The sequence below is a fragment of the Entelurus aequoreus genome, linkage group LG20 (assembly GCF_033978785.1).
Source record: "Entelurus aequoreus isolate RoL-2023_Sb linkage group LG20, RoL_Eaeq_v1.1, whole genome shotgun sequence".
Classification (NCBI taxonomy): domain Eukaryota; kingdom Metazoa; phylum Chordata; class Actinopteri; order Syngnathiformes; family Syngnathidae; genus Entelurus; species Entelurus aequoreus.
The window spans coordinates 36,566,135-36,592,812 of NC_084750.1; the positions used below are offsets into that span (position 1 = coordinate 36,566,135).

General features: G+C 37.5%; 1 protein-coding gene across 4 annotated transcripts in view; it reads left to right on the forward strand.

Annotated features, from left to right (window-relative positions):
- LOC133636234 (sodium bicarbonate cotransporter 3-like) overlaps nucleotides 1-22,391 on the forward strand; it is an 88,507-nt gene extending 66,116 nt beyond the window's left edge. For all 4 annotated transcript variants that reach the window (XM_062030031.1, XM_062030028.1, XM_062030030.1 and 1 more), the window contains 13 exons: nucleotides 80-254; nucleotides 2,664-2,797; nucleotides 2,937-3,182; nucleotides 5,568-5,673; nucleotides 5,844-6,005; nucleotides 7,145-7,258; nucleotides 7,375-7,536; nucleotides 8,696-8,947; nucleotides 9,016-9,084; nucleotides 9,158-9,331; nucleotides 9,814-9,951; nucleotides 10,875-10,975; nucleotides 14,963-22,391. In XM_062030031.1, coding sequence (XP_061886015.1) covers nucleotides 80-254; nucleotides 2,664-2,797; nucleotides 2,937-3,182; nucleotides 5,568-5,673; nucleotides 5,844-6,005; nucleotides 7,145-7,258; nucleotides 7,375-7,536; nucleotides 8,696-8,947; nucleotides 9,016-9,084; nucleotides 9,158-9,331; nucleotides 9,814-9,951; nucleotides 10,875-10,975; nucleotides 14,963-15,044 — 1,915 coding nt within the window. In that variant the 3' untranslated portion in view covers nucleotides 15,045-22,391. The remainder of the gene's footprint in view (nucleotides 1-79; nucleotides 255-2,663; nucleotides 2,798-2,936; nucleotides 3,183-5,567; nucleotides 5,674-5,843; nucleotides 6,006-7,144; nucleotides 7,259-7,374; nucleotides 7,537-8,695; nucleotides 8,948-9,015; nucleotides 9,085-9,157; nucleotides 9,332-9,813; nucleotides 9,952-10,874; nucleotides 10,976-14,962) is intronic.
- The last annotated feature ends 4,287 nt before the right edge of the window (nucleotides 22,392-26,678 follow it).

Genomic DNA, 26,678 nt, shown 5'->3' on the forward strand with positions numbered 1-26,678 from the left:
CAGACCAGTCCCATTTAAATTGTGTGTTGCTTGTTGGATTAATTACTGTCTAATTAACTCTACCACTTTCCTTTTGTAGGATATTTGGCGGTCTCGTATTGGATATTAAGCGGAAGGCCCCGTTTTACTGGAGTGACATCAGGGATTCCTTCAGCTTGCAGTGTCTAGCCTCCATCCTCTTCCTCTATTGTGCCTGCATGTCTCCTGTCATTACTTTCGGCGGTCTGCTTGGCGAGGCAACCAAAGGCAATATAGTGAGTTCAACAGATTACTAGTACAGTGGTACCTCGTATTATAGTTAATATCGGTATATTTTGAAAAAGCGGTATATGCTCGAGACAATACCGCCATACCTGTATTTTTTATGTGCCTCTGTTACGGCCGTTTGCGGCCAGTGCGGCATGGAGTCACCAGAGCTGAGGAACGGTTCAGCACATAGGAAATGTCTTGCAAGCGTCCTGAGTCGCTACCGCGCATTGCAGACACGACCCCCTGCCACATGCGCCTTTGCGCACAGCAGACGTGGCCGCAACTAATCAGGCAGTTAAAAAGATTACACAGTTGTCGCTGCTAACTGTTAAAGCTAAGAAAAACAGTTCAGATGAAACCATCACTGACGTCACACGTCGCTTGGCAAAAGACATCGCCTTTTAAAAGCACACACACCGCTCTCAGAAACTTCTCAACAGCATATGACATATTTAAATTTTTTTTAGTTTTTTTTTTAAGTAACACATTAATTACATTCCCTAGTAATTAATTACATTTGTTAAAGAATAGTTCCATTAGTAATTAAATGTCTTTTTTGGTAAGTAACTATAATTATTATAAGTAATTCTCAGAACAATGGGAGTAACATTAATGTGGTGTTGAGTTCAAAGTAAGCACTTTGCACATTTTATTTAAAGTACCATTATATACCGTATATCGTTATATACCGTATATCGCCATTCGGCCTAAAAATACCGGGATATCAGTTTTGGTCCATATCGCCCAGCCCTGTTTTAAAGGAAGAATAAAGACATCAATAACTTTTCTGTTTTGTTTGGTCGGCCGTTTTACTGCCATGTTACAGGCACCGTTTGGAAACAATTAAGGTGTGTAAAGAAACGTTTACAAAATAGTTCTATGTTAAGATCTCATTTTGTCACATACCGGTATATATCTGCGGCTTATGTCTGTATCAATTAATAAATGGATTTGCGTTATTTCTTATTGGAAGAAATTGCTACGGTTTTTGTACGATTCAGGCTTTGTCTGATCTTTTCGAATGGATTATCAACAAAATTCTGCTGTACTGCGTATATATAAACATATGTTATCACGGTTGAGAGTTCTTTATACAATCCAGTTTCTGCTATCCTAGTCAAATTACCAAAATATTTGTGAAATTTCTCTCAAGAGTTAAATACTGAACAAGGAAATTAGTACTTGCTGCTGCCATAAATACTGGTGCATTTTAATACCATGACAATTTTGCTTTATTTCTCGTTACAAATTAGGGTTGCCCTGATACAACTTTTTCCACTTTTGATACGATAGCGGTATTGGAGCCCTTAGTGTTGGCTGTTACTGATATTGATCCGATACACTAACAGCACAAACCATACAGACTTTATTATTTGGTAGTGTGGAATGTTAGAAAAGGCATGATAAATAAACATTACTCAGAGAACAATGTTAGGTATGAAAACACTCACTGATTTATGCTGTCAATTGATTTAAAGTGGAGTAGTAATTGTTTTTGGTGACACCCTGTGACCACAAAATATCATTAAGTTAAGCTAAGTTGAATGATTTGGACACGTTTGTTTTTGGATTCTTTCCAATACTCATCTACATTTGAGATGTCTGTAAGTTATGCAACTACAATTATTTGATACATATTGACAAATGTTGTTTTAGACCACAATATTGTTCAATTGAGGACACTTGTTACGTATGTCTAGCTTGTGTGCTATTGTTGTGTAGCTGCTAGCTCTAAGCCTAGCATGTTTACATTTTGTAAATTACCTAAAATACAAGAAAAGACCAAAACAGTTTTTTAAAATTTAGCTGTTAACTGGCTCTCCAGCTTTGTACAAGTAAACACGCTTTCAGGACTGCTTGTATCAGAGCGCTTATATATGCCCATTGGGTTGAGTTTTTTCTTGCCCTGATGTGGGATCTGAGCCGAGGATGTCTTTGTGGCTTGTGCAGCCCTTTGAGACACTTGTGATTTACGGCTATATAAATAAACTTTGATTGATTGATGCAAGTCGATGTTATCCGATACTAGTTTTTGGCTTATATAAGACTGATATCAATATCTGATTGGGACACCCATACTACAAATACACTTTTTTTTCCACCTTGTTCCCTTTTTTCCAACATGTATGTGCCTGTTTTATCTCAGAAGGGTTAAAGAAGAGAGCTGGTTTATGTTTATGTGACACTGTATAATCTAAGTAAACTGTGCAGCAAATAGGCTGTACAGTGATGGTACAATAGACAAGGATGGACGTTTGCACAGCGTATCTGTGTATTTATTCAAAACTCTATGTTCAGGTCTGGTTTTCTTCTTTTATTCTCTCTCGCTTTCTCTCTCTCTGCGTATTGTCATTTTTCACGCTCATTGTCCCTGTTGTATTCACTCCCTCCCTCCCTGTGTTTTGTCTCTACAGAGTGCCATTGAGTCTTTGTTTGGGGCATCCTTGACGGGGGTGGCATACTCTCTCTTTGCCGGCCAGCCCCTAACTATTCTTGGCAGCACAGGGCCTGTTTTAGTCTTTGAGAAGATCCTCTTTAAGTTCTGCACGTAAGTTAAATCCAGTGAAATTTTAAACATCATCTATCTTTACGAGCAAACAACAGTCTGTACTCTTTATTGAGTTGAGTTTCCACCAATTGTTTATGTATGTCTTTTTTTTTTTTATGTCATCCCCCCTTTACTCCAGGGACTATGGTCTGTCCTACTTGTCGTTACGAACTAGCATTGGTTTGTGGACAGCCTTCCTATGTATTGTCCTGGTTGCCACAGATGCGAGCTCCCTGGTATGCTACATCACCCGCTTCACGGAGGAAGCTTTTGCAGCACTTATCTGCATTATTTTCATCTACGAGGCTCTTGAAAAGCTTTTCCATCTTGGAGAACACTACCCTGTCAACAGTCACAACATCCTGGACAACCTCACATCATATTCGTAAGTGCTGATATTGTACTTGCTGTTTGGTTTTATTTTGTTTTGTGAGTAGTCTCCAATGTAAGATTTTGAGAAAATAAAAATATTGACTTTAATACTGTAGTATCGATCATATACTGATACTACTCTTGGTATCGACACCACCAATTTATGGATTTATCCGTCTTCCTCTTACGTGTTTGTTAGTGGCTGTGACAATGCTGACCGTTTTAATTTCCTGTTTATAGCTGCTTACTTTCTGCTTTAACTTTCTGCTGATCAAATAAAACAGAAGTCATCATGGACCCACCAGCTGCGGAAGTTAGCTCTCTAGTCTGCAAAACAGGTTCAGTAACTCCACGGTTACATTTTGGTGAATTTACAAAACTGAAACGATACAAAAATAATGCCATTGTAAGTTAGTAATACTAACACAGACACTTGTAAACATTTTAACATATTTGCTAATGCTAACAAAGCTAGCTTGATTACATTACGATAGCACGTACAAATATCCATGAAAGCCCTTCTACAGACATCACACATGGGACGGTATAGTAAGTATAAATTGTTTTAGTTATATTGTAAAACTTACAAACGTTGCTTTGAGTGATGACTGAGGAATAATTTTGAGCAGAAACGATATGAATGGTTATACTTCCGTTTCAAGGCCCAAAACAGGAAGGACATTTTCAAACCACCACACCTGCAGTGAGAAAACTCGTCCAAAACTTGGCGCCATAGCATAAACAATAACACACCTTTTTTAGTGTCTCTGTTGGTGTAATATAAAAACTATTTGATGAATATAAAACACTCCGGATGTTAGAGAGGAAAAATTCCTAAAATTAGTCGCACCGTTTTATAAGCCGCAGGGTTCTAAGTATTGGGAAAAAGTAGCGCCTTTTAGTCCGGAAAATACATGAATGCTCTTATTTACATGACAGCGTTTTAGTTTGTACACAGTCAGTGGAATACAGTGCTCTATCGATCACTACACCTCTGCGCAAAGACACACAAAAACACATGATCGCACTCCCACCAGCAGACAGAAAGAGTGCATTGGAAAATAAGTCTTGTCAAACTGACTGCTGTCAATAAAAGAAACACCATGAGTCTTTAGGTCAGGGTTATCCAAAGTGTGGCCCATAGACAAGAGTGTTTCTCACAGATTTGGAGCTTATTAGCAGCAATGGGGCGCTGGATCTAATTTGTACAATCGACCATGACACAAAACTCAGTGTTTGTGTGTAGTAAAACGGATCTCGTGTTTTAAACGTTATCTAACAAATAAAATATGAAATTATTGACTTGGGATTGATTTCATCCTGTGCAGCAGTAGGGGACATTCAAGTTGTAGCGATTAGACGTTACCCACATTGAAGACACTGGCCGCCGCTGTTGCCAACTGTTGTTGCCCTCGTATTTTGAATAAAGAAATATTGTATACAGTCAAGCCTGTGTTAGCGTGCACCTGTCTATGGCGGTCCCTTCCCGATAGCCACAAAAATTTCCCCCGCAGCAAAAAGGAGTGTTATATACTATAACTATAGCTGCCACCTGTTTAAAGCAGCCACTCATTTTGCATTCCAAAGCAGTTTTTTGACTCCATATAGCGGCCACCGATATCAAAATTTGCCATACCAAGGCTCGTGAAATTAAATTTTTTAAGCGGGATTAGTGGTGGCCGCAACGGGATCCCAACCGGGGGGTCGCGAGCAGCAGGACCATGCAGCCGCGCCGGGACTCGGTAAGTCTCACCGAAGCTCCCCTAAGCTGTGTGGAGTTGACTAATCCCCAAAAGTCTGGCCTGAATGGAAAACAGCATTCTATTCACGTGAGCAACAATGAGCAGGCTTAAATTCAATAGCACTGTTCAAGCTTGGAAAGCTTGCGAAACTGTATTTTAGAAACGGTTTACTACAATTCCGGATACATGCACATGTACATGTGTATGTACGTAATTGTTTGAAGGTAAACATGTACCGAAAATCAAAAAGGCGGCCAACCTACGTGTTATTGACTACCTGTCCAAGGACACAGATCAAGAAAGTTATTTTGCAGCACACGCGCACACACAGTTCCGTGGAAGTTACAACGCTATCTACAGAACACAGTTTTAATGACAAGCCATTCAGATATTATTATGATGCGAATGTGAGCAAAGAGTGCAAAAAATCTAAAATAATACTAACATAGTATCAGCATGAAGATTATAGGGCGTTCCTTGGAAAGTAGTCTGTCCTGTAAGGGGCCTATGGCCTTAAGGTTGAGAACCCCTGCTATCAGAATATCTACAGAGTTCTCACTAACACAAAATAAAGTCCAGAAGCTTTCGCTGCAGGTTAAGTTTCAAATTGACTATAAAATATTAATTGTTTTTCTGTTTGTTTTTTTTGTTTCCAGGTGTCAGTGCGCTCCGCCAGTTAACGCTTCAGCTCAGCTCTTGCAGACGTGGAACCAGTCAGGATACAGCCCGGACTCCATCCCCTGGAGCAGCCTCAATGTTTCGGTGAGATTGCTACACAGTGGCCTCCAGTGTCAAAAGCAGTTAATTACACTGATGGCTCCATTTAAATGCTATGCAATCATCAATGTCCTACAGCATGTGTACAGAAATGCCAATTGAGTCACATTATGTGCTTGTTTTGTTAATAAAAAACAGTACTATGTTTTCCCTAGATGTGTAAAGTGCTCCATGGAGATTTTGTGGGCACAGCCTGCAGTAACCATGGACCCTACATCCCAGATGTCCTCTTCTGGTCCATCATTCTCTTCTTTACCACCTTCTTTTTGTCCTCTTTCCTCAAACAGTTCAAAACAGAGAGATATTTCCCCACCAAGGTTGGTACTACTCCTAATGTAGCATTATATACTGTAGAATAAAACCACACTATGGTCCCTATTCCATTGTCTGAATTGTTTTGTTTAACTGTTAACACCAAAATCATCGGTGCATTCTGTCTTTTGCTGGAGGTTGGAGTAGCCTAGACAAACACATTTCAGTGGCACCTCAGTTTTGTTTACTAATCCGTTCCAAAAGGTCCAACAAAGACCAAATTGTACAAAAGTTAAAGCAGTCTTCCCATAAAAAAAACATGAATTAAATGAATTAGTTTATGAAAAAATCTGAACAAACAATAAAACCAATAAAAAAAAATAATCTTTTGTCTAGATAAATGTGACTGAAATGCTGTCAGCGTGATGAGAAGGAATGTTTTCCATGAATCACTCAACCACTCACTCCCCCCCAAAAAAATTTCAAAATGGCCACTTGAGAACAAACTACAAAGTTAATGCTAGTCAGGACAACCCTTCCAAACACAGCACATATCAATTGCTTTTGTCATTGTGGACAACACCACTAATGGAAGCTCAATGTACAGACAGGATGGCACTCTTTTTTTACATTTTTTTGTATTTTAAAACAACCTCGAAACTGACAACTGATATATGGTAATGGTTTCTTGGAATATATGTTATTCTGGGGTGTTAAGAACAACAATGTACACCAAACAGAAAACGGTGACAACAAAACAGCGACAACATCCGAACCATTAATTTTGTGTAGCGTTCCCTATATATTCTAGACCACTAAAAATATGACTACAGTACAAAATAATTTTTTTCATAAAATATCATAGTTTTACATGTAGAAAAAAAAGGTAAACTACATTTAAATGATGATTGAAATGGGTAAATGAACATTTAATACAAAGACTTGAGTCATCAACACTTGGGACTTTTTGTTTGAGTACTGGATTCCGTGGACAAACTGACTACCATAGTTTGTTAGGGGTAATGTTTGGCAGTACGATAACCAAGACAGAACTCCAAAACTAGGGAAAACTTTTTGTGCAAAAAGTGGGGTGTAGGACAACTAAAGTATCACTGTATTAGTGAATCAAATTGAGACCTTGTTGCAGATCAATGGTTTATTTTTCTATATTAATAAAAACACATGTTTTATTTGTGTGTGCTAGGTGCGATCTACTATTAGTGACTTTGCTGTCTTTATAACTATCATGGTCATGGTGTTGGTGGACTACCTAATGGGGATCCCCTCCCCTAAGCTTAATGTCCCTGATCGTTTTGAGGTAGGCATCCTTTCAAACATGTCTTTTTTCCAAGTGTGGCAAAACAAAACCTTATTTCCAAGCAAGCTAATTGCCTGAACAAAATGTAGCACACTTATGCTTTTTTGTGTGTGCAGCCAACGTCAAAGAACAGAGGCTGGCTGATGGACCCTTTGGGAGAAAACCCTTGGTGGACACTGCTGGTGGCGGCACTTCCTGCCCTTCTGTGCACCATCCTCATCTTTATGGATCAACAGATCACTGCTGTCATCATCAACCGCAAAGAGCACAAGCTTAAGGTTAATCACGTGCACAAATCTAACTTGCAGATAATATCGGGATTGCTTGAATCATAGAATTCTGGAAACTCTTCATTCATGTAAACTACTTTTCTTTATTCAATCCCATGAACAGGAAATACTGAACATGGTTAGAGTTGCATGTTCGTCTGTAACCAGGCACTTAAAAACGGTTAACAACTTTCTAATTTTTTTTTTAGCATTATTAGAGTGTGTTCCACTATAGATTACCGTACTCACTGGTAGAGCATCCTCCGGGTGTCATTGCTATGGCTGTTCCCCAGCTACTAAAACATGGCCACTACTCGGAAATACTTCATATCCTGGGTAATTCCTCCAAGTTAGGACTGGGTTTCATGTTCTGAAACCACGGGCGTGTGTTTTGCACAAACTTGGTCAACAGTAGCAGCTACGATCATTGTGTCTTCTTAGCATTCCACATCACTCAAGACAAAGCTGTGTTCTTGATTTTCAAAAATGAAGTGCATCTTGAATCAAGAGAAATGATCTGGGCTTTGCCCGAACAGCTGTTGATATCCTGAAGTGCCGTGTCGAATGTCCAATGCTATGTCCCGCTGTCGTTTTTTGACATCGCTTGTGTGAAAATCTCACCAATGTGGAGATGTGCTATTGATGACGCAGGGGTTGAAAAAGAAGTTCATGAAAGACTTGTTCTGCCAAAAGTTGGTCAAGTTGAGATTGTCACAGTGAAGATCGGAACACTACTTTTGTAGATATCCTCTACAAAAAGTATTAAAACACTGTAGTAGTATATGTGTTGCAAAAGTTCAGTTACTAGACAATTCTCTAAACCTCCGATTCTGGTGCTCGCCATTCCCGGTGCTAAGCAGATATTTGGAAGGGCCTAAAAACTGAGCCAAAATAAGTAAACCTAAGGAATACGCTGGCACTACCTCTCCAGTATGTTTGTGTTTTTTGTTAACAAGAAGTAGTCTGCTAACAAATAGATTGGCAAACATATTTGTTCCATATTTCAGTCTTGGTGGAGGGGTGTGTGCTCTGCTGTGTGACATTCTTGTTGTGTTATATGCTCGATATCGCTTAAACGACATATCTGACGGCATAAAACGTTTGCACAGCACTATGCTCTGGAAATATGAGACTTGATGTCCCACACAATTCTCTCTCAAACCTACAGAAAGGCTGCGGCTATCACCTGGACTTAATGATTGTGGCAGTAATGCTGGGCGTGTGTTCTATTATGGGCCTGCCCTGGTTCGTGGCTGCTACTGTCCTGTCCATTTCGCACGTCAACAGCCTGAAAGTGGAATCCGGCTGCTCTGCTCCCGGAGAACAGCCAAAGTTTCTAGGTATCCGGGAGCAGCGGGTCACTGGATTCATGATCTTTGTCCTCATGGGCTGCTCCGTTTTCATGACATCAGCGCTTAAGGTGAGGGGAAAATGACTAGCCCCACCGTGGATTTGCTTGCATTGTTAGATGACTTTTGCTCGTTCTAGTTCATTCCGATGCCAGTGCTGTATGGAGTCTTTCTCTACATGGGCGCCTCCTCTCTCAAAGGCATCCAAGTAAGTATTGTTTCTTAAAACGGCAAACGTTTTCAAATATTTTATACTCAGCATTGCTTCATTTCCTCTACAGTTCTTTGACAGAATCAAACTGTTTGGCATGCCTGCCAAGCACCAGCCTGACCTTATTTACCTGCGCTACGTTCCTTTGTGGAAAGTCCATATATTCACGTTAGTGCAGCTCACTTGTCTGGTGCTTCTCTGGGTCATCAAGGCCTCTGCTGCAGCGGTCGTCTTCCCCATGATGGTAGGGAAGTCCCAATTAAGTCAACAAATACAGTGTTTCCCATATGCTCAATTATTTGTTGCAGCTGACCTTGTATAAATTTGCACTGCCACAAATAGTTTAGGTGGCGTGTACATTTGTTTCCGAACACATTTCATACATAAGACTTTGGGATCAGCCCAGCATTTGACCAGCGGAAATCATAAATAGCAACTGCGCTAAGAAGACAGAAACTGTTTGGTTTTTTTTGTAGGCTCATGACATTGTGACAGTAATAAAACAAAAATTAAAAAATAGTGCACAAAAGCATAATGTAACAAAAGCTACCTGATTTATACTAATAACTAATAATAACACAAAACTTGTACCTCTTTTTTTTAGCCTTTTTAAAAAAGGATATACGGTACACATGGCAAACCATACAAATTAGACACCCATGTTTTATCATTTATGTATTATTGTACTGAAATATGCTTTTTTGTAAAACTATTCATTCTTTACAGGTTCTAGCGCTGGTCTTTATCCGAAAGCTTCTAGATTTCTTTTTCACAAAGAGAGAGTTAAGCTGGCTAGATGACTTGATGCCGGAGAGCAAGAAGAAAAAAGAAGATGACAAGAAAAAGAAAGCGCGTGCAAAGCTGGTACTTTTAAAATCGGTGTTCAATTTTTGTGTCAATGTTTTGTTTTTTTATTGAATGGTTGTCAAATTCCCCAGATACTGTAGCAGGTTCTTTTACTTCAAGCAATGTAAAACTGGACATACAGGAACAAAGTATGTCAATATAACTTATATAAAATAAAAAATAACTTATGACATTCAACATTAAAAAAAATGCATTAAAACTAATGCGCTCGCTCAATGCTAATTTATATTGGATACAACAAATAATAATAATAATAATAATACCTGGGATTTATATAGCGCTTTTCTAAGTACCCAAAGTCGCTTTACATGTTTTTCTGAACCCATCAATCATTCACACCTGGTGGTGGTAAGCTACTTTCGTAGCCACAGCTGCCCTGGGGTAGACTGACGGAAGCGTGGCTGCAATTTGCGCCTACGGCCCCTCCGACCACCACCTATCATTCATCATTCATTTCACCGGTGTGTGCGGCACCGGGGGCAAAGGGTGAAGTGTCCTGCCCAAGGACACAACGGCAGCGATTTTTAGATTGTAAGACAACAAATGCATGTTACTGGTTAACTTTGAAAATGTGAATTGCCAAAACACAATTTTACTATATTTAAGTGTAAAATGTATTATTTAAGATCTTGATTTCAGATATTTAATCTTTTACAGATATCAGCTTTTGTAGTGTATATCTGCACAATATTTTAATAATTATATTTGTTCTAAATTCTGCCTTTAGAAAGATAACAGGTCAGTTTTGTGCAGCCACCCTGTTGGAAATGTTTTTATTATCAGACATGTTGGTATGTAATATGATGAAATAGCAGTGCTTTGTGGCAAATTAGTGAGATGTTTATTTTTGTACGGTACATATGATGCATCATAGTAAATGTATTGTTCAATTAATGCCCGTGTAAAACTATTTGTTTCAGGAAGAGGAGACTCGACTACTTCGTCAAGAAGAGCTCGGCTTGCAGGTCAGCTTCGACAACTCAAACCTGCTCAACCTCCCAGAAAAGACGCTCTCAGGGAGGTGAGTGACCCCACTAAATAAAACCCCTCTGCAAAAGTAAATTATCATGCGTTTCTTTATTATAGTGCTCCTCCTTTACTGTAGAGCAGTGGTTCTCAAACGTTTTTCACCAAGTACCACCTCAGAAAAACACTTGGCTCTCCAAGTACCACCACAATGACCAATATTAAAATACTGTAGTGTAGTAGGCCTGAGTATTCATTAAAAACAAGGCAGAGGTTTTATTTAACAAGTATATTTAATATTTTGGGCCACTGTGAAATTACACACAGTGCACAAACATCAACAATGATACTCCATATACAGTACATATTTATAGACTTCTTTGGCGTACCACTAGATGGAGCTTGCGTACCACTAGTGGCACATGTACCACAATTTGAGAATCACTGCTGTAGAGTATTTCTAAAATGTCTTATAGTAAAGGTAAATAGAGCCTAAACCACCCCCCACACACACTCAGTACTTCCATGGCTGAAATGAGCAAAACAAGGTCAGAACGTTCTTATGTCCATCTTGAACAGATACAGGGTAGGAGTAGTGACCCACAGCCTCCTTCAGGAAGAAGAGGTAGCAGGAGAACATTTGAGGCACTTAACTGTGCCTTAATGTTTTACGCTTACTCCACTCAACAGTCCATGCATGGCCTAAACTGTCACAAGCGCAGACTTTAAAAGTGCTTTTATTGTGTAAACGTAACTAACAGTGTGCGCATATGCAACTCACGTTATGTCCACACGGTTATATGGAAACTACATGGATTTTGCCATGCTGTGAGTGTGTCTGTGCATGTTTGTGTGATTACAATGTTGATTTAATATCTATGCACCGGTCTGTCTTCTCTAATTGTTTGCATTTTGGCATGGAGTTGTGAGTCTGACCCCCTGGTTTATAAATATTTCTGATAAAATGGCCAAAAATGCGCTGTCAGAGATCAGTGAAGTTGAGCACCAGCAATGCTTTGTTCCAACAATACTTAGCGATATCAAGATACACAATGTTGCTTCTATGGGATATGCACGTTTGCAGCCTATGATGAATTCATCCAGTTTATTCATGCTATTTAGAGAGGTTTTTTTATGCTAAACTTGCAAAAAACAATGCACAAATCCATTGCATGTTGAAGTTTCCTTGCTTATATTTAAGTTTATAGAGAATAGTAATAATAATTATTTAACAGGTATTGCAGTTAATTTTAAGTCCAGAATGGTCAATGTAAGCTCAATCGTGTTGTTGACTAAGCTACACTAGACAGGATACAGTTTCAGCACAGTTTTAAAAATTGTTTTTAATTTTGATGGACTATCTTAGTTCATATACTGTATATAATTAGCAGCCTCAGCAGATCAACCCAGACCTCCCTCTCCCTGGCTACTTTGTCTAGCTCAGGGGTCACCAATGCCACAATGTTTCCCTCCAGGACCATATGAGTGGCCAACGAGCCTGTTCTAAAAATAGCACACTGACCAGTGAGTTACGTTTGAAAAAAGGTGTTGTGTTGCTATTCCTTTGAATCACATTTGCGTTGACGTAAAGTTGAAAATGACATAAAATGTGTTAAATACGGTATTTTCCGGACTATAAGCTGATCCTGTATATAAGCCGCACCCACTAAATTTTAGAAATTTTAGTTTTCATATGCTAACCGCACCAAACTATAAGCCGAAGATATATACCGGTATGTTGAGAAATAAGATGTTTACATGTCACGATTTTGTAAATGTTTATTTACATACCTTAATTGTTTCCAAACTGTGCCCGTAACACGGCAGTAAAACAGCTGATCACGACAGTAAAACAGCTGATCAAGACACCCCTTGATCAGACTATTGATTTTAGCTGCCAGATGGCAGAGTGTTTAATATCTTAAAATGTGTTTTGTTGCAATTCCAACTTTGACCACTGCGTCAGCTGCAATGTGGAGTGACACTTCCAATAATTTTTAGCAGACTGCATTGCAAAATGAATAACCCCCCCCCACCTTCCTCTCCCATGAGATCCACCCAGGAATAGGGCCATATGAATCCCTTCCCTACTATAGTAATCTATCATTAATAATAAAATGGGATAGGAGGATAGGATATACTTACGGTAATTTATCCCACAATAGGAATTTATATGGGTGCAGTGCAGATTCAATGAAGTCCACAATAAATAAGGTATAAACACATGAAAACAAGAAGGAAACATTAATTAAAGAAAAAAAGGACATGTAAGATATCAAGAGCACAGAGCCGATGCAACCAGCTGCCACTTCAGCGGTGCTCTTTCTATACTAAACAAAAATATAAACCCAATGTTTTTGATATGCTCACATTTTTCATGAGTTGAACTCAAAGATCTAAAACTTTTACTATATACACAAAATGCCTATTCCTTTAAATAATGGTCACAAATCTGTCTAAATCTGTGTTAGTGAGCATTTCATTTTTGCCAAGATAATCCATCCCACCTCACAGGTGCGGCATATCAAGATGTCGATTAAACAGCATGATTATTGGTGTGCCTTAGGCTGCCCACAATAAAAGGCCACTCTGAAATTGTGCAGTTTTGCTTTATTTGGGATATAGGGGGGGTCAGAAAAGCAGTCCGTATCTGATGTGACCACCATTTGCCTCACGCAGTCCAACACTTCTCCTTCGCATAGAGTTGACCAGGTTGTTGATTCCTGTGGAATGTCGGTCCACTCCTTTTTAATGGCTGCGTAAAGTTGCAGGAACTGGAACACGGTGTTGTGTACGCCGATCCACAGCATCCCAAACATGCTCAATGGGTGACATGTCCGGTGAGTATGGTGGCCATGCATGAACTGGGATGTTTTCAGCTTCCAGGAATTGTGTACAGATCCTTGCAACATGGGGCTGTGCATCGTCATGCTGCAACATAAGGTGATGGTCTCGGGTGAATGGCACAACAATGGGCCACAGGATCAGGATATGTCTGTGCATTCAAAATGCCATCAATAAAATGCACTTGCGTTCGTTTTCCATAACATACGCCTGCCCATACCATAACCCCCACCATTGGCCACTCGAATCACAATGTTGACATCAGCAAACCGCTCTCCCACCCGATGCCACACACGTTGTCTGCCACCTGCCCTAAACTGTGAAAACAGAGATTCATCCATGAAGAGAACACGTGCCAGATGCCATCGATTGTGCGCATTTGTCCACTGAATTCGGTTATGACGACGAACTGCAGTCAGGTCGAGACATGCATGCAGATGAGCTTCCCTAAGACAATTTCTCACAGTTTGTGCAGACATTTTTTGGTTATGCAAACCAATTGTTGCAGCAGCTGTCCAGGTGGCTGGTTTCAGATGATCATGGAGGTTCTGGGCTGGTGTGGATGTACTGCCAAATTCTCTGAAACGTCTTTAGAGATGGCTTATGGTAGAGAAATGAACATTCAGTTGACGGGCAACAGTTCGGGTGGACATTTCTGCAGTCAGCATGCCAACTGCATGCTCCCTCACAACTTGCGACATCTGTGGCATTGTGCTGTGTGATGAAACTGCACATTTCAGAGTGGCTTTTAATTGTGGGCAGCCTAAGGCACACCTGTGCAATAATCATGCTGTTTAATCAGCATCTTGATATGCCACACTTGTGAGGTGGGCTGGATCATTTTAGCAAAGAACAAATGCTCACTAACACAGATTTGGGTTTTTTAAGTTCAACACATGAAAAATAAGAGCAAAAACAAGTGTTGCGTTTCTATTTTTGTTCAGTGTACACTTAGCTCAAAGTAAAATACAATGAAAAAAACCCCAAAATTGCAATAAATAATACATATTGCTATTACAATATATAAAGGAAGCAAACTTGTTATTTCAGAAGTCAGAATGGTTGCCCTTTGGTGTTGCTTGATATCCATTGTGTGGTCAAAATGTTTGGTTTCCAAATCATCTAAAACCGTTAGGGATCGCTATGCTCTCTGCTCAAGCCCACCACGCCGCCGTCTGCTTTGCACCCATGTTAACAGCCTGGAGAAGGCGGCCTGCGTTCGAGTGGACATCAGCCCTGACACGCCAGGAGAGACTTCCACTGTGGAGACCTTCTTGTGATGGCGTCTCCTCCCGCACAACACGGAGCACAACTCCAAACGTACTGTACACACAGCGAAACCTGCCAGTGTATCTTTAGCACAGCAGGTGAGCTCCACCAGGCTGGCCGGTTGCCATGGCGAACTGTAATGATGTACCGTAGATCCACATGTATCGACTTTTTGTTTTTTACCATTTGCATCTCTGGTGCCAAAGGAATGGGCCGCAGTCTTGGCGTCATTGTTAATTGTATGATATTAGTCTCTCTACTGTAAAAACATCTCCAACACAAAAGTGAGCAGCACCAGCGCCATTCACTTCAGGCCCTTCAGGAAATATCCATGCCATCTAATATTGTGGAAATAACCTGTCGCTGTACAAAACAAAACAGAGGTACTTTGCATCATATGTAACTAAAAAGGATACCTTGTAGTGTTCTCTCTTTGTGCAGAACAATGCGCTGCTTAAAAAAATAATTAGTTTTTAAAAAAAATCAGAATCTTTTTATCCATAAATATATATACTGTATGTTCATAATGAATGCATGTATGTTTTTTTCTACTGTTTCATTGATAACAATGTAAAAAGATGACGACAGAGGCCATATGAAGTCTGTACTGTCCAGTAAGCACTTTGCCAGCATATTTTACCTAAACAATTCTCTCGAAAGGCAGCAATACTGGCCCGTATGTCTTTAGGGGTGCACGATAGATACTGAATTATGACCTCAAAACCGATAAAAATAAGAAAAATAGCTCCGATAACCGGTAAAAATGGAAAAAAAGACATTCTAATGAGGCAAGATTACTCTTGCTGTGCTGTAGGTGGGTTAGGGTGAGCAAATTAAGCGCTCCTTTTCTCCTACTAAACGTTCCCTCAGGTCACTGTAAACAAACATGCCGTCGTTCGTACTTTGTGTGCTATTTTGCAAACATTCCGCGTGGAGGGAAAAAACATAACCCTTCAACACATTAAACCTTATCAGCCACCCGAAGGTGTGCACAAACTGCAATGTTAAAAATAATATAAGTTATTGAGAAAGGTTATAGCTTATCTGTATTGGTAAAAAATATTGTGCATCCCTAATTAATGTATCACAATAGTTTTAATCAATGCTTTTAATTGTAAACGTTAATGAAAATAATTAAGAGAATAATGCTAACGTCGGCTCGTTTTTACTTTGCTGTGATGCTTTCTCGGCAAAGTACAGTGGAACCTTAAATGTCGAACATTAGCAGTTTCCTGACGCTAGTTAGTTATTTAGAGATGAAAAATGTTTTTCCATAGAAGTTAATGGACATTTATCATCATGTTTTTGCTAGTTTAATTTACCGTCAAGCCAATGTTTTAACCTTTTCCTATAAAATGACACAGGGTTTATTGTATGATTTTGTTTTGTTTATGTCTGAAATGGAGTGGGAAGAAGCAGCGTTACCACTTAACATATTTGTGTATATTTACGTCAAGCAAATATCCTAATGGTATTCACAGGTCTGCATGGATGATCTTGGTATCAAAGTAAAGGGGATACTTTGATGCTTACTGCACATGTGAGAATGTAGCTATCTATGCTACTTTGTAAATGTAAGTGTATATGCTGTTTGTTCAGTCAGTTATAGCGGTAGAGGAATGATACTCATACCGCTGGAAGTGTTGACTTTCAAGCTGGGCCGAGTTTCTATTATTAGGGTTTTGTATTACAAAGTTATTTATGACAAATGCTAATCTTGTGGTCATTTGGGGTTTGAATTGTCTTGTTTTCCTAAAATCAGTTGTTTAGCTTTTAGCTGACGTTTTTCTCTTTACGTGGACAGCTACAGTATCGTGATAGTAAGCAATGACCATGGTACAGCACCTCTGGCCCTGTGTTTTTATAAGGTAATTTTAACACTCATAAATGTCATAGAAGTATGAAGTGAAATTAATCAGCGTAATGCTGATACATTCAAACAATGAGGCTTTTTTTTTTTTTTTTTTTTTTTTAAAGAAGTTAACCTCTATTTATGTAATTAAATGGGAACTGCACTTTTTTGGAATGGTGTCCATCATCCACAATCCTTATGAGACAAGAACACACGGCTTTCCCTTTTCTGTGCGTTCTAAGTACCGGTAGTGAAAATCTGCTTTTACGTTATTAGGGTTCATATATTCCGCCTATAAAGCAGTCTAATAAAACACCCACAAACCGGCAACAACGCTCCATTTTCATGCCGTTACCTGCATAATAACCAAGCTATTGAAAAATTGTTATTGTAAGAGCTAACACAGAGGGCCTACTTTTTGGCGTCGTGACACATTGCCTTGCTCCTCTGGCTTAAGCTGCTAAGAGCGTTAATTCTGACCCACCGTAAAATAAAGAAAAAGAAGCCGGGCTGCTAATACTTTGGTTATAAACAAAGCAGAAGGCGCTTCTGCTGTATTGCAAATAGTGTATCTCACTTGTTTAGTAGTAGGTTGTGGCACCAAGAAAATCCACTTGATGGAACACAGCAAAAAACTAAAATCACTCAGAAGCATTTTTTACCTGAGGTAGGATTATTCAAAATTTTGCAGCTGAAGGACAGCACAAGTGCTGAAAGATACAACCATCCCAGTGAGAGCGGACATTGTCAGTCACTGTTTTATGTTTATATTTGAAACGTTTAGCAATAGTGCTACATGATAATGCTCCGCGGCTCTGAAAAAGTCTGCAGTTAGTGGTAGCAAACACAGAAAGTGCTCTCTTTGCTACTCTTGTCGACAGAAGTAAAGTTAGTTGGGATGCACTCTGTGAAATTAATGTGCATTGGAAAGAAGTTACAGGAATGCTTAGAATCATCAAAATACTAGACCCAAACACAGGACCAAAACTTTTCCATCAAAGGCAACATACATAAAGAGGACAAATTTCACCACATCTAGTGTGTGTGTGACAATCATTGGTACTTTAATCTTTAATCTTAATTTAAGAACACAGCGAGGCGTTTTGATACATTTTTGGGGGGTTTGCGTGTACTAAAACATGTGCAAACTTGATAGAGCACACAAAGCTGATCTACTAAACATGTACAAAGTGGATTGCGTCTGTTAAATAAGCAGAACAAGGCGTGCAATCCATTTTGCGTCTCTGTTTTCAGCAATATGCAAAATATATGCTGATCATCAAAAGGCCCACAATACTGGGAGGAGAAAATACATATATACGCAATGTCATTTATCAACACCGTTTTGCGAGCACTATTTTGCGTTTTATTTAGCCCGTCTGAAAAAGATGCACAGACTGACAGTTCCACACGACTGTGAGAAATAAGTGTTTAGGCTACAAAGACCTACGTTTACGTTTCAACATACAGTATTTGGACGGTCAGAAATAAACAAAATATTAGACACGTAGTCGATTCAGCAACATCGTTTTATAGTTTTATAGCTGCTAAATGACTTAAGGGGCCGATTAAAATCAATTCATTTGATACGTTTTGTTGTCATTTAATATTTTTTGGATGACATTCTTTTTTTTAACTAGAATATACATCACTGACATATATATATATATCCTATATTATGAAAAAACGTTTGAAGTATGCATTTTTTGTGTATTGAGTACATAAGTGCAACCTCAGTCGCATGCACCTGCGGTAAAAAAAAGTGGTGCCACTGTAGATGCACTGCTGTCAAAATGCCCATAAAAAGTGGTAGATGGCAAAGCGCCACAGGTAGGAGCATGATAACATAAGTGTACAGTAAATGATGGTCTCTGTGGTGATGCCCCGTATAGTACATGCAAAATCTTCATTTAAATAAGGCGGTCTTCACCAGTTTTAAATTGTGCATGCAGTTTTAGTAGATCACACGCAACACGGCCACTAATAGTATACGCTATTTTATAGCTTGCACACGCACAAGGTATTTATATTGTAAACCAGGCAGACGCTATAACAGATCCAATATAGATCAATATATGCTAATCAACGCGTTAGCTTTATCTTATAGCTGACATAGCAAGCTGGTTTTATATATAATAATATGAAGTGCATCATTAATAATACATTTATTTTTTTAAATGTGACAATCCTGGTTTCAAAAGACTTAGAATTATTTTATTTTTAAGAAATGAGGAAAAAAGTGTTATTAGCCAAAATGCCGCAATGATAGTTCTTGCATGTGGTGCCATATCCCAATGCTTTGACAATGAGATCACTAATTTGCATGTTCCCTTACCTAAAAACAAACAACTTTGTGACACAATAATAGGGACTAAAGATAGAGTCCATGCCAACTAAAATGTTCCACACATTTTAACAATACACAAAAAATATACAAATAAGAATTAAATGTACCGTATTTTCCGGACTATAGAGCTCACCAGTATGTAAGCCACACCCACAACATTAAAAAAAAAAAAAAAAAAAGTTTTTCCATATATGTGAAATTAGTTATTTACACAGAAAGATTTTGTAAATGTTTATACCTCTAATTGTTTCCAATAGGTGCCTGTAAAAAGGCAGTAAAACGACTGAATAAACAAAACAGAAGTCATCGTCATTAACCCACTTGCTGCAGAAGCTAGCTCTCCAATCCGCTAAACAGACTTAATAACGCCACGGTGAACAGAATGCCATTGTAAGCTAATCATACTAACACAGACACTTGTAAACATGTTAGCATATTAGCTCATTGTAACAACGCTAGCTTGATTACATTACGATAGCGTGTATAAATATGCATGAAAACACTTCTACAGACACCACACATTGGATGTTTTAGTAATTATGAACAGTTTTAGATACATTGTAAAACTTGCAAATGTTGCTTGGAGTAATGAACAAAGAATCCATTTTGAGTAGAAACACTATGGCTTCCAGTGGAAAGCACTAAACAGATGTTGTAGCCGTTCACCCCGCAGCAACTGCAGTGAGCGAACTCGTCCGAAAGACGACGCAAATATTAGCAAAGAACAATCCATAAAATTAGCCACACCATTTTATAAGCCGCAGGGTTCAAAGCGTAATAGTCCGGAATTTACAGTACATATGTTAATAATGCACACATGATGAACATGTGAATGCAAATCACTTGCCATGAATGCGAGTCAAAGGCTAGACTGCCTTGCAGTTTATCAAATAGACGCATCACAAGCTGTGCCTGCATTCTTTACGTCCACAAGTCAAAAAGTTCATCATTGTCGTTGTCACAATATGCTGAGACATGTTGTAAAGATAAAACAAATATATATCTGTAGTCGGAAAATAGCCTCCGTACCGCACGTTGGACACCCCTAGCCTAGTCACTTATTTTTCGTCCTTGAAGCCCCAAATGAGTCATGCGCCGTCAAACATTATTTCTGTGTGCATTAATTACACCATCCATGTCCCCTCAGGGGTTGTGCGTCACGCTGCCAGAACCACTAATTAAAATGTAAAATAATCACCTAGCTCCAGCCGTTCACGTTAGCAGAATCTCACAGTCATTTCCCGTATTATTAATTCGTTTTTGAGTAATCAGTAGATAAATACCGCATTTTTCTGACTATAAGACGCACCGGTATATAAGCTGCACACACTAAATTCAGAGGAAAATACTTTTTTTTCACACACACCGGACTATAAGGCGGAGATATTCACCTGTACGTTGTGAAATTAGTTATTTACATGAACAATTTTGTAAATATTTATTCACATACCATAAGTGTGTCCAAACGGTTCCTCTATAACAGGGCAGTAAAACGGCTGATCAAACAAAACAGAGACGTCTTTATTCATCTTTTGTGAGATGAAGATTTTCTCCTTTTTTTAGTAAGGTTCAAGATGTTTCTTGTACTTTGTGAACACTTTAAACAGTTTTCTTAAAGGGGATCATTTTAGTACATTGTTAGATTCATTTGCTTAATCCATTCTGTCAGGTTCAAACACTGATGACATCTATTAAACAAGACAAGAAGCAAGGAATTAAACAGAGACAGAATTAAATTTGGCTCAATGAGGAGAAACGAGTACACCTGTACCCTTGTACAGTATTCCACGCTCTGACGAAAGATTGTACGCCTCCTCTTTTATTTAGACTTTCCCTGATTACATGGCAACACAGCTGTTTCTAAGGGAGGGGGGTCGTAAACAGCCATCGTCTTTGTCACAAAACAGTTAAAAGAAAAGGTCGTAAAACAGTTAAAAGAAAAAGTCGCCTGGAGGGGAGTCTAGTCCTGCTTCCATTTCGCTTTGTAGTTCTCGGGTCAAGACAAAATCTTTCTGTGGATTACAATACATCAAAGAAACAGAACACCTTCATGTTGCTTCCCATCCTACACAGTGGAGTTTTACAAGCCTTCTTCTTGGTAGGATCAAAGACAGTTTTCTCGCCGGTAACTCATGGCAATACAAAGTTTTGTGATGATTTAGATACAATTAATCTGACACATTCCATAATTCAGCCGTTAACAAAGATTAGCTGGGTTCAAAGATCAGGAAAAAAGTAGCGGTTTATAGTCCGGAAAATACGGTACTTTAAAACTGATATGGTTATTATGACCAAAAAGGAAATATGGAATAATTATTTCCTGCTCTTCCATACTTCCCTCATGCTCTTTCAGCATTTCCTCAAACACCTTGGGGGAAACATCAGTAGAAGAGGACGCAAAATAGACTACTAGCGGCTCATCTTCTTTTCCTCTCGTTTTGATCACCGGGTCTGCTCTTTGTCAGTCGTTCTCCCCCTCCGGGGTGCTCCTGATTTTCGGGATCACCTTTTAAATTAGTTTTCCATCCAAACCCCCAACAAACCCCTTCTTTTTTTAAAGTAAAATCACGAACATAATTGCTGCAAATTAAACTCCTCTCTCTTGGTTCGTCCCATTTTGACCGGAGAGGTCCGTACTTTCCTCATATTCCCATCATTTGGAAATGACCCCTTCTTTAGTTGTATTGCTACAACCTGCAACCACGCACCTGGCAGCCATATTTGATCATTCCTTCAGATTGGGGATGAAGATGCTACCAAAAACAACAGACTATATGCAATGTGAAATTGCCTCCACTCTTTTCTGTAGGATGACCTTGTAAACACAATTTTAGGTCCATAGCTATGAAACAAGTGCCAATGTTGTCAGCATTAGAGGGACCCTTAACACCCTTTATTGAGGCTGGTCTTTGATTTGTGGAGGGAAACCACACAAATGTAAAGAAGAAGCCCAACAAAACGAGGCTGCTGAAGTCGTATGCGATCTTTTGAGGTTCCACAGTACTATCAGCCGTCTTTGTGGCAACTGCTGCTGCACTTTTAAATCACACACACACACACACACACACACACACACACACACACACACACACACACACACACACACACACACACACACACACACACACACACACACACACACACACACACACACACACACACACAACACACACACACACACACACACACACACACACACACAGGTAATGATTTGGAATGGGGACCAAGTTTTTGATCATCACTTGTGGGGACCACCCTTTCTACAGGTTGTGGAGGCATAAAAAAAATTAGGTAAAATGGCCACTGCCCAGTTAGCTCACACACGTCTTTAAATCTCTGGATTGATGAAGTAATGTGCTGATCATTCTTATTGGGGACCTTGGGGAAGAATATTTAATATGGTTCATGGGGACAAATTTAAAATAATTTTGCATAATTCACACAAATTTGTACTTGACTACTGAGGACCATTTAAAAATAATAATAATAATAATAATAATAATACATTCTAATTAAATATGACATGATCCTCAGAATACAGCACTACAGCTGTCCTCTTATAGGAAGTGTCACCACTTAAATGTTAAAGCAAATCCTGCATCTTCTGTGACATTACTGAAAACTGCTATTTAGCATTAATGAAGTTGTCTGCTACTCCAACTACCATATATAGAAGGATATAGAATAGATCTGACTATCATTTCAAAAGGTTTTCCTTTAGGGGACCTGTTTTTTTGTCCCCATACCGTCAGAGGTCCCCTAAAGGTAACTGTGTAAACAGAGCGACGTCCCCATTAGGTAAGCATTGCCAGAACACACACACACACACAAACACATTCTTGTACTTCTTACCTTCCTTGAGTCCTCCGAAAAATGCCTACCTCTTTAGCACCACCCTTTCTAGATATATAAATATTTGTATTTACAACATTAATAATATATACACACTTTGCAAATATAAAAAGGTAAGCTTTTAGTTAATGAACATTTTTTTGTTTGTAATTGTTTTTTTAATCTTCATTATTTACTTCGTTACTACAATATGTCTCTATATACATATTTTATTTTTTTTAAATTAATTTTGGCCAAAGGGGGCACATTTCAATTTCTTACGCACAATTGTTATTACATATTTCGACCAGAGGGGGAGCACTTCAAATTTTCACACACACTTGTTATTTCATATGTTGACCAGAGGGGGGAGCGCTTTTAAAACTGACAGTCAATTTGAAAAATCCCTCCTTTTTGGGACCACCCTAATTTTGATAGATTTCACACCAGGGGGTGCGAATGAGACATTCTCTATTAGCTGCAATGGTTTTCCGTATTGGGACCATGATTTATGTCCTAACTTGTTCACCGGTCCTCATATGGAAGGTACTTTTCCTTGTTGATGTCTCAAGAAGGGTAGAAATACAAGAGAACACACACACACACACACACACCAGCCAACATGTTAGTGGGTAATAATGATAGTGACCCCACTTAGTTGCACCTATTTTTCTACTGTCTGTGTTACCGTACCGTGTGTGTGGTGGACATAGAAAAAAAAATTGTATTTTAGTGACGCTCAACATTTTATGCAAAAGCAATATTTCTGACATTTATAATATGATACAAAGCTGTTCTAGTTTTCGCTAAGTGCCGTCTTGTTTTTTAGCAATAAGTGTTCCATGCGTATGGATTCATGACACGATGTGTAATATGCAGGCGAAGGTTAGTGTGTAGCTGTCGTGTGACTTTGTGCCTTGTCAAAGCTTTTTATGTGCAAATGTGTTGTACTCTTCATCAAGTGTTCACACCGGCATACAGTATATGGATATATAGTGCATAAATATACAGTATATAAATGCCAAAGACATCCGTTAACAGTGGACCAGTGCATTAATTAGTCTCGGTAAAGTGAATATTATCTGGCTTCAAACTGGAAGTGAACATCCACCAATCAGGTCATGTGACTGTTGAATGTCAACATAGTGTACACGTCTGCGGTTAAAGGCCGATGTTAGCGCGAATGGAAAGGCAATAAAGGTAATAAGAAATAAAGAAATACACCAAGTTCTTGTCTTTGTGCTCCATTTTCTGTCCTCCGTGTACAAACACAATAACAATGCAACAACAAACACGCACACACGTGTCTCAGATCCAGCCGGAGTTCTTTGAACGCAGATTTCTTGCCGGGACATATGGTACAATACAATCGGCAAGATAGGCTGGAGCTAAACCGTGTAGTATTTTAAACGTAAGTAGTAAAACCTTAAAGTCACATCTTAAGTGCACATGAAGCCAGTGCAGGTGAGCCAGTATAGGCGTAATATGATCAAACTTTCTTGTTCTTGTCAAAAGTCTAGCAGCCACATTTTGTACCAACTGTAATCTTTTAATGCTAGACATAGGGAGGCCCGAAAATAATATGTTACAGTAATCGAGACATACATCTAGATATATACATCTAGATATAGATGTATATCTATATATATGTATATATATATTTACATCTATATATATATATATAGATGTATAGATATAGATACATCTATATATATATATATATATATATATATATATATATATATATATATATATATATATATATATATATATATATATATATAATATAGATATAATATAGATATATATGTATCTATATCTATAGATATATAGATACATATAGATATATCTATATATAGATATATCTATATCTATATATCTATCTATCTATATATAGATAGATATGTAGATATAGATCTATATCTATATAGACATGTAGGTATACAGTATATCTATATAGATATATGTATTTCTCTATATAGATATGGATATATATAGATATATATATATATGTAGAGAGAGAAAACAATATATATCTAGATATACATCTATATATAGATGTATATCTATATATGTGTATATGTATATATATATATATATATTTACATATATATATATATATCTAGATATATAAATGTATATCTAGATATATATATATATATATATATATATATATATATATATATATATATATATATATATATATATATATCTAGATATATAAATGTATATCTAGATATATATAGATGTATGTCTAGATTTATATAGATGTATATCTATAAATAGATTATCTGTAAATAGATATTCTTCTATATCTAGATGTAGATATATATCTAGATGTAAATATATATCTAGATATAGATAATCTATAGATAGATATACATCTATATATACAGTAGATATGTATATATATATATATATATATATATATATATATATATATATATAGATCTATAGATATATATATGTATCTATATCTATAGATATATAGATACATAATCTATATATCTATATATATATATATATATATATAGATATCTATAGATCTATCTATATATAGATAGATATGTAGATATAGATCTATATCTATATAGATATGTAGGTATACAGTATATCTATATATATCTATATAGATATATGTATTTCTCTATATAGATATGGATATATATAGATATATATATATATATGTAGAGAGAGAAAACTATATATATCTAGATATACATCTATATATAGATGTATATCTATAGATGTGTATATGTATATATATATATTTGCATATATATATATATATATATATATATATATCTAGATATATAAATGTATATCTAGATATATATAGATGTATGTCTAGATTTATATAGATGTATATCTATAAATAGATTATCTGTAAATAGATATTCATCTATATCTAGATGTAGATATATATCTAGATATAGATAATCTATAGATAGATGTACATCTATATATACAGTAGATATGTATCTATATATATATAGATATACATATATATATATATAGATATAGATGTATATATATGTATCTATATATAGATGTATATCTAGATATACATCTATATTTAGATATACAGATATTAGGGCTGTGAATCTTTGGGTGTCCCACGATTCGATTCAATATCGATTCTTAGGGTCACGATTCGATTCAAAATTGATTTTTTTTTTCAATTCAAAACGAATCTCTATTCATTCAATACATACGATTTCAGCAGGATCTAGTAGATTTTTGTAAAAAGCATTTATAATTGTAAAGGACAATGTTTTATCAACTGATTGCAACAATGTAAATTTGTTTTAACTATTAAATGAACCAAAAATATGACTGATTTTATCTTTGTGAGTCCTGACAAAGCCTGAAATAGCAAGAAAATGCATATTTTACGAAAACATTTTTTTGCTAAAATATCGTAAGGGGGGACCCTTACAAAAATTAAAAAAAACGGACTTGCTTCAACAGCCCAATTCTGGTGCTGTAGTTGTAGGAGATGTCTCAAAACATTATCAGGAGTCCTGACAAAACCTGTAAATGTAAGAAAATGCATATTTTACGAAAACATATTTTTGCTAAAATGTCGTAAGGGGGGACCCTTACAAACAATTC